This window comes from Gigantopelta aegis, chromosome 6 (assembly GCF_016097555.1).
Source record: "Gigantopelta aegis isolate Gae_Host chromosome 6, Gae_host_genome, whole genome shotgun sequence".
Classification (NCBI taxonomy): Eukaryota; Metazoa; Mollusca; class Gastropoda; order Neomphalida; family Peltospiridae; genus Gigantopelta; species Gigantopelta aegis.
Genome location: NC_054704.1, coordinates 66,022,159 through 66,031,985, shown reverse-complemented (window position 1 = coordinate 66,031,985; position 9,827 = coordinate 66,022,159). Strand labels below are relative to the sequence as shown.

At 33.8% G+C, this 9,827-nt stretch overlaps 1 protein-coding gene across 2 annotated transcripts in view; it reads left to right on the top strand.

Moving 5' to 3' along the window:
- Positions 1-1,534: 1,534 nt before the first annotated feature.
- The window catches only part of LOC121374140 (sorting nexin-25-like), a 28,596-nt gene continuing 20,303 nt past the window's right edge, over positions 1,535-9,827 (top strand). For both annotated transcript variants that reach the window (XM_041501101.1, XM_041501100.1), the window contains exons 1-5: positions 1,535-1,624; positions 6,706-6,946; positions 7,943-8,103; positions 8,826-8,957; positions 9,549-9,730. In XM_041501101.1, coding sequence (XP_041357035.1) covers positions 6,722-6,946; positions 7,943-8,103; positions 8,826-8,957; positions 9,549-9,730 — 700 coding nt within the window. In that variant the 5' untranslated portion in view covers positions 1,535-1,624; positions 6,706-6,721. The remainder of the gene's footprint in view (positions 1,625-6,705; positions 6,947-7,942; positions 8,104-8,825; positions 8,958-9,548; positions 9,731-9,827) is intronic.

The following is a 9,827-nucleotide window of genomic DNA, read 5'->3' as shown; positions in this document are numbered from 1 at the left end:
TTACTTACTAAAATTACATATTAAAGATATTTTTTCCTGTTTAAAATACCACTATCTGAATAAACTAGGTGTTAAACAATAAACAGTTAACTTTGGTTGTCGTCATAGGTAAAGTTTGTAGTAGTCCAAACCAGATTTTACCTTCTATACATTTGGTACGTAGGCCTATGGAAAAAATAATCTTACGAAGAAAATGAAAAGTGATCTTCTAGAAACATTAACACTGGTATTATAAATAAGAAAATGTATTTATTTAATTATATGTAATTTTAGTCGCCAAAAATTCTCTGCTAGTCGGTAACATCATACAACAGGGCAGTTCCTTTAAAGTATTGTGAACTTGTACTAACTTGAATAATGGTAATTAAGTGATCCCCAAAAGTAAGTCATGAATAAACGACTTGCAAATGATGCTGACCAGACCATCTGAAGTTTGACAGATGTATCTAAGATTTCTCGCTTGCCTGGTAAATGTTACGTAGTCCTTGACTGCTCGAGAATCTTCAGGATTCTCTGTATATTCATTCCACACATGTCCAGTGTTAACAGGGCTTGTTTGTAGTACCTGTCAAGGACTGTTGTTAAAACAACATCACGAGTCAAGACTGCGGTTTTTCCTGTGGTGACTTAAATAGTGTACAATATCCTTTTTGGTTAGTGAAGGGCACCGGCTTTTTCAGCTTGAGTTTCAGTCTGTTGGAACGTCGTCAATCGTCTTGGTATCACCGGTTAGGAAGCGGTGGTATCGCGAGGGAAGTCTGCCACGCGCCGTTGTCAGATGTTGATCAAGAAATGGCGGTAGCACCTGATGGTACAGCACGCTTGGAAAGTGGTAACGAGAACGAGAAAGAGATTTACGTGCACATTCAGAGCAAGCTGTTGTAGCACACGCCTATCCTGGTCACAGGGCAGGGAAGAGTTGGGGGAGGGTTAGAGAAGGGACGCCTGCACTGACAAGTGCAAGGGAGCACCAGCAGTCCAATGTTGGTGACAGGCGGGGTGGAAAGTGGTGATGTCGCCTTGCACTTATACGTGCTTTTAGGCCACCGGCTCGAAGTCTTTTGGACTCAAAGACGGTGCGGACGGGAGCCCTTATCTTTAAGTGGAGAAAAACGCGGACAAGCATGAAGCTCATGCATTGTATCTCAAGCGGGTCTATCGCTGATAAGCGACATCGCAAAATAAACCCCTCCCCTGTGCCGCCCCAGTGTACTTTTTTTTTTTGGTCAACGTCCCCCAGAGCCATCGCCGTAGAGCCAGTTTGGACTATTCTGTAATCCACAAAAATCGTTATTTCGAACTCTGTTTGATTGAAAAATATTTTATTGCTTTTTAAAGAACAAATGGATTAGGCACAAGTTACACAACTTACTAGGCCTTCACCAAAATACATACATAGATCGACATCCAGTCCCAAGTATTTAACGACCTTATAGCATATTCTATAGGATATTTTAACGAACATCCACATCCGGGTATATGCTGTTGAAAGTTAATAGACTGGTAATTTGAGACTCTTTAGCTGGAAGCAACTGTAAAGTCTACGGAAGCGTATAAGCCTTCAGAAACCTATGGAGGTTTTCCGAGTTGATTGAGGATGTGAATCGAAAAACAAATGGCAATTGTACGATAAAAACACCGATCGTAGTTATGACATGGTTGAAATATGTTTTAATTTGAATCTTTTGAATGTGTATTACAGTCTAATCTCGATTGTGATTTGATACATACGTTGACAGATTAATAAAGCTACAAAAAAGAACGGCTAGGCCAATCCTTGATAAAGTCATAAACCACTGCTAACTCCTTCAGCAGATCTCTTTAAGGAATTACAGTGGTTGCCTTTTGGTTATAGGTGCACATATCATACGGGTACATTAATATATAAGGCGTTGAACAATCTGACACCTGGTTATATAAGTGATTATTGCATACCATCATCAGGCTTAAAGGAAACATGACACGAGACCATATTATAGCTCATTTTAAAAGAAAAATGATATAAAAATAATATACAAATAACTTTATAACAATAAAATACATGTAGTTAACTTAAAATGAAGAAATTACGCTCATCAGTATCAAAGTACGATTTATGCATATTTCTTCGTGAGCGTTCGGAAAAAAAGGGAAGTGACGTCAGAGCCGCTGTACTCTTCCATTGTTGTTAACTGTTTATATATGGAGTAAGGGGCTTACGATCTTTTCAGTCCAACAGTGCCGTACTGCGCGGCCTTTGGGTGTAAAAATAAACAGTTTAAACGATCGGGATTGTCTTTTTATGGTTTTCCAAAGGATTGTATCCGAAGAAAGACGCGTGTATTTTATCGCAAAAGAAAAGATTGGACACCAACACCGCATAGTACTTTGGTGTCGGCCGATTTACAGCCCGGAGCCTGAACGTTACCCGGAGACAAAAACAGTACTCGGTTGCGAATGCCGAGGTGTACATTGTACATATTTGGCACAAAGATACACCTCAGCATGATGTATTTATATATGTTAAAACAAAAATGTAGAATTTTTTTTTTTTATTTATTTTTTTGGAAAAAAAAAGATTTTTCATGTTAGGGCTGTAGGCCTACATAAACAAAATCTGTATTCACCGTCCGAAGAAGGAAACGTCAATAAGTAATTAAATATGGCATATACAAACATGGGATTTGGCATGAGGATACATCTCAGTACGATGTATTTAAATATGTTTTTAAAAAACGTGTAGAAAACAATAATAATTTTAAATAATGTTTTTAATCTTCGGGCGGAATACGTCACAAAAACGTTCCTCATCGCCCGAAGCCCCAAAGCAACACGAAGTTCAATACAAAATAAACCACTACTGTCGGTGTCGAAATAACTATTATGTTTCATCCACGGGCTGACTTGAGAATCGGAGTGTTATTTTAGTTAATTGGTCCTTTCTTTCCGTGGCCTGCACATGTGATTCCTGATTGGCAGGTGTATATTGCAGGGTATCGACCAGGTAAGTGATTACCACGGTCTAGACATACGTACAAAATACGTGCCAGTTTTTTTAAGATCACAGGGTATTGTGGCGTAACCTGTCGCGACTATAGTACAATGTTAATGGACATTATCAGCCGCCCTGCTTCATTACTGTAAATAATGCTGTAAAAACCCTTGATTAAGTAGACTTTCCCCATCTAAAATTACAAAACTGACCAATTACGTAGTACCAAAGAAAAGAAAATTATCACTTGGGTATCGTGAGTGGTCGTTTTTACTCTAACGCACCCTACCAATAGGCCTAATAATATGCTACTTTTTTTTTATGAGAGAAAAATACTATAACCCCATTTCGTTCTATTGATGCATAGAAATATATTTAGTTTAAAAGTTGATTATACTCTCAAGTCATTTATGTTGTTTTACAAGCCAGGTTAATGAAAGTGAAGCGCCTTGTCGTAAATTAGAGCGTTTGTTTACACTGTGCATACAGATTTTATTATGTACAGCCCGAACATAAAAAATGCGATATTTTCTATAAAAAAAAAACCCAATTTTTTTTTTGTCCTACATTTATATTTTTTACATATTTAAATACATCATATCGAGGTGTATCTTTATACTAAATATGAACAGTATACACCTCGGCATTAGCATCAGAGTTTGGTTTTGTCTCCGGGTTACTTTCGGGCTCCGGGCTGTAAATTGGTCGACCGGTCTGGTCTGGCACCATCAGTTTCTCCACCCTCCGACTCGCTATCCGTTTTGTCTTCAGTATCACTGTTGTAAGTAAATGTGTGTCTTTCTTCATTTACTAACAGCTCATATTGATACGGCAAAACGTTTTGCGAACGAACACTCATTGTTTTGGTAAGCTGTGCAAGTCTTAGATTCTTTATGAGTGGTACGGACTAATGCTTTTAAGTGTAAGGCTTCAGATCAAGCGACGCGTCTCTGACGTCACGGACCTCGTGATTGCCCTGCTCATTAAAGATCGGCAATTTCCGCTAAGAGCTCGTATCTGGGGTTCTTTTATGGAGATATTTTAAGTAATTTATTTTTTATAATTTTTTTTTTTAGGTGATTCAATTTATAATTAATTGTACATGGTTGGTGCCAAATATGGTTTACGTGACATGTTTCCTTTAAATAAATATAACCTGAGATCAGCAACACATAATAATCTTGTATTTCCAAGACCCAACACTGAATTGTAAAAACACTCCTTCAGATATTCCAGTGTTGAAACATGGAATACAATCCCAGATTCTATTGAAAAAAGTGTATCCTTACCTTCATTTAAAAGACAATATAAAACATTCATAACAACACTGGCTCTTGAAAATGTTTAATAAAATCTTTATTCAGAAGTCTGTACATTTAAATGCTATTTAGTTATGATTATATCAAGTGGTGATAACATTTGTTTGTATGTAAAATTTGTTTGTATTAATTATGTATGCATTATAGGTTTGATGCATTCAATGAAGGATAGTTATCAATGAAGGATAGTTATGCTGTGTTTTGTTTTTACATTCTTTATTTCATTATATGTAGAGTAATAATTTTTAATGTTTAATAGACAGAAGGCCACAAGGGAGATTAGTGAACTACTATTTGTGTAACCTTTTTTAAATAAAGATTATTATTATGTAAACTACTAAACAAATGTTGGTAAAGTTATCCTAAGGTAGCAATGCTAACAGATCCCCCATGCTCAAATAAAGAAAACTTATATCCCAATGGTAAAACATCGAATCCCTGATAAATTTTTTTTTAGAAAAAATAAAGATATCTAAAAAAATTATGTTGGCATATGCCATTTGCACAAAAATACACATGGTCTATTGGGTGTCACAAATGGTTATGCCATTTGGGTGATCCCATAATTGCAAAAGTAGTGGTAATAAATATTGTTTTAATATCTAGAAAATTGAAAGTGATATCTGATTTCAAATTCTTAAAAATATCAAGGATTCAATTATTAGGTAAATACAGACATTGTCAACCTTATCAGGGCTCACCATGTACAAGGCCAAATTAACCAATTGCTAATTTATATTAAAAGTGGCTACAACAATGTAATTTCAAGAGGTATTGTTAAGAAGAAAATTGCTTTGTGTATTCATTAATGTTCTTTACAAATATCAAAATAAAAGTACACATATATAATTGTATCTTTAGTACTATGTATATTATACCGAGTTGTAATCACTGCTATATACAAGAGTTGTCTATCTTGACTTGATTATTTCAGTATATCTGTAATTTGTTTTTACATGTACATTGATGTATTTGTCTGTATAAATACCACAACTGTTTCATTTATATATATATAAAGCAAATAAATTTGCATCAATTTTATGAGACAGTAAGTAATATATATATATATATATATGTATGTATGTATGTATGTATGTATGTATGTATGTAATTTGGCATCCAACTACAGATGAGCATGTGAAAAGAGTTGTCTTTCCTGAATCAGGTTTTGGGTGCTACCAGTAAACTTAAAATATAAATTAAATAATGAATAATTTTGAAAGTTTCAGCAATTTTAAACTGGTTAGTAACTATGCAAAATATACTGCAAATTAAAAAAAATCAAAAAATCTGATCAGCTGATGGCATTAATTCATATAGAAGATACAGTTCGAACCCTGTTTTATATTTGATAAAAAATTTTTTTTTTAATTGAAGTATTTTCTTCATACACACTGACAGTCATTGGTAAGCTTCAAACAAACAAAAACTCTGATAGCAACTTTGCACTGAAAGGTTTCCATCATGCTGAAAATTGAAGTGTCATGCACCAGCTTATTGTTAATGTAAGAAGATACACTAACTTCATTTGAATATTGACATAATTCAAATTAAAAAACAGTTATGTATGCTATGAAATGCTGTATGGCTAACTCTGGGCGAGTAGAAAACTTAGCAAAATTATCAGTCATACTTTAAAAATTGCAAAATATTTTTTTAATTTTCTATCAGAATATAAATTATTTCATAAAATTATTTCGCCAAAGAAAAATAAAATTCACCAATTATTTTTGAAATTCGCATTTTGCAAATTTGGTGAGTGCCAGATCTAGCCCAGTGCAGTGTTTTATTTAGGTTAGTTTAACACCTAATGTTAATTACTAGATGAAACCATTCAAGAATCACATATCCTGCTAGATTTATCACAAGTTTCAGAATAAAATAAATAAAACATATTCTATATAATCTGATAGAAAATTGCAGGTCTGGCACAGATGACCATGATAAATAAACACTACTTGCCGTTGGTAAAACAAGTACTGGAATTTTAAGATGGACAAATGAAATGGAACTCAAGAGGAAGGAAAGGAAAGAAAAGGGGAGGAGGAATAAATACTATTTTTTATTATTACTTTTTAACATTTTATTTGTTTGTTTGTTTATTTATTTAAAATTAGTTTTAAGAGGTTTAAAGACATTTTCTCAACCTTAAGATACCCTTGGCCTATGAGATAACAGACAATGCTAGCTCTGGCATTCATGAAATTCACAAATTGCAAATTTCAAAACCAATTGGCAAATTTTATTTTAATTTGGAGAAATGATTTCATGTAATAATTGATATTTTATTACAAGTTTAATAGATAATTTGGCAACATTTTCTGCTGACACAGATTTAGTTCCTGACAGAGGTGGAGATGACGACATGTGTTTGTATCTATTTAATGTTTTCAGTTTCTTTTTTTTCCATTCTAGACATGATCTGTGAATAATGGAGTCAAGATTAGTGCAGCTGTCTGTGGGAGTGGGGTTTCTCTCCTTACTCTACTACTGGGACTATCTGTCATTATTCATTTACATCATAGTCCACCTGCTGGTCATTGCTGTTACATTTATTTTGGTCATCCAGTGGAATCTGCTTCGAGGAAAGTCGTACAGACCATCGGCACCAACAAATCATGCAAATGTGGCAAACATTCTTCTTAAAAAAATGATGGTAATCACTTGCTAGATCATTGTGAATGTAAATGTTGTTTGGTATTTATTAGTATACACGTTACAGTGCATCTTTGATATGATAATATGCATTTAACTAAATCTTCATAATGACATGTTTTAAATTCTAGCTAAATTACATGTGCTTTACTGCTGCGTATGTTGACATTGTCAAGATGTTACCAACTAACAGAGATATGTTTATGACTAAAAATGCATATCAAATACATTTGTCTGCATAAAATATCAGTGGCTGTAATAATAGCAGTACCCATTTGGACAAGTAATAAAAATCTTACACTACAGCGATTTATCCAAGCATTCTGTGGGTCTGGACATAGCCCCCTTCCCAAAAGAAAGTGGCACTGAAATTAGAAAATTCCCAATGTTTTACAAAAAATTCCCAATATATATATATTTAATTATGTTTGCTCTAATAAATTAATTTAAGAATGGCCTAAAAACATATCCCAAAGTATGATTTACTCACACTAATTTTGCCAATCCCATCATTTATGAAACCGAAGCAAAATATCCTGGATAAATCCCATTACTATGATATTAAAACAGATAAAACTTAGAGACTGTCCTAAATTTTCTGCCATTGTAGTATGTTTGCCAACTAATAAAATATTTCAGTGTTTAGAATATCAGTGCCTGTGTATTCAATGTCTTTCTGATCATCTTAGTATTTGTACTAGATCAAATTTCATATTTTTTCTTAATAAAAGTAATATATATATTTCGTACATACAAAATTATTGAGAGACAAAATCCAATTTAAGCTACTTACAAACATGATTAGCACAATTGGAAACACATTGTATATACAGACACTGATATTCTAAACATTAGAAGATTTTATTAGTTTGGAAAATATACTACAATGGCAGAAAACTTGGGATAGTCTCTTTAAGTTTTTATCTGTTTTAATGTTATAGTTGAATTTTTTCTATTACTTGTCCAAAATTGTACTATTATTATTATATGCTTATAGGAGAAGCAGTGTGGTCCTGTGGAACAATCTAGAAAAGTGATCATTTCTCGAAACCTTGACAACACTATTCAAGAAGTGCTGGATCTTGTTATTCAGGACTTCATCATCAGCTGGTATCGGAACCTTGGAAAAGATCAACATGCTCTTGTTACTTCTGTGCAGTATGTTGCGTAACATGTTATATTTTTGTTAATTACTCATTTGTTTAGATGCCAGTTAATGCAAGATAATTTTTATTTTATTCTTTGAATGGCATGTATTGGAAACAGTTACCTACAGTGCTACACTCACATGTAATAATTACTATAACAGCTCTTATATGGTTATATGGACACATATCCATTGGCAGTGCTGGGTGTGCACACTACTTCCAAAAATTAGAAAAATCAAATAATTGATTTTATTTCTGATTTAGTTGAGTAAATATAATATCTTGGTTGGCTAAGAGAAGACTGTCATTACATAAAGTATGTTAGTGTACTGTGTAAGATTAAAGGTACCTTTTTAAAAAACTGCACCTCCCTAGAAAAATCCTACGTCCACCCCAATTTTTAAGAGTCAAACATATGATTTAATCATCCCTATATTCTAAAATGTCAGAGTGTTATTCAGCATGAGTGACACATTTATTCAGTCACTTAATATGGTTACATTTTCTATCAGGTAAATATTGTTCAAGTGCCTTTTGGGTTGAAAATGTCTATCTGTTAACTGGGTTTTTTTTCAAATCTAAAACTTTACTTTGACATACTAGTGACAAGGTAAGAGTATTTCTGTTTTGTCCATTTGAAAACTACAGGATCATATTTTATTGTTATATGATACTGTTAGTGAAGAACATGTCTGAGTATAATCATTGTTTGAATTTTATTTTCTCCTTTAGATCTGAGATATGGCAGACAATTGAAGAACTCAGTAAAAGGCTTTCAAAGATAGATTTTGTGAAGGTCATAGCTCAAGATGTGGTTGACCATCTCCATAATCACTTCCGAGACATCCGCCTTGCTAACAAAAAGTAATACACTACTTCATGCCTATTCCAGTAATAAAAGTATGTGGTTACTACGTATTTAGTTGGGAGAGCGGGATGTAGCCCAGTGGTAAAGTGCTTGCCGGATGCACAGTCAGTCTGGGATCGATCCCTGTCGGTGACCCATTGGGTTATTTGTCATTCCAGCTAGTGCACCTTGACTGGTATATCAAAGGCTGTGAGATGGTGCATATAAAACACCCCTAGCTACTAATGGAAAAATGTAGTGGGTTTCCTCTCTAATACTAATTGTCATAATTACCAAATGTTTGACATGTAATAGCCTATGATTAATAAATCAGTTTGGTAGTAAATGTATATGTAAATCATAGAATTTACCTAGATAAAGTTTGGTGGCATGTGATTAATCTTTTACTTAAAGCTTCGAAATAATGTATTTAAATAATTCATAAAATGTGTATAATAAGCAGTAATCTGTTTTTCATTTATAAACATAATGTGCTGAGATATAACATCTGTGTGGTCTTTTGAAACATATTTTTTTTAAGAAGCACACCTTATACTTTATATACAATAATTATTGTATTATCCATTAGTAAACTTTATGTTTGATAGAAATGTGGAAAATACGGAAACCGTCTCTAAGTTTGTGCTACATTCGTGGCTGCGGGATGAAGCTGCTGAGATTGACTTCCTGCGGACACTGTGTGAAACTCTTCTGCTGACTCTTCTACCGGCGCCGTACCGCAGGTGTGCCAGCATCAGACACATGTTGAGAGACATCATTACTTCAGCAGGTGGGATGTTTGTCTGTAAGATGCATCTTTGTTTGACACTGAATAGCCAATATAATTTTGTTTTATTGTTGTGTCATTAAACATTCATTTGTCCATC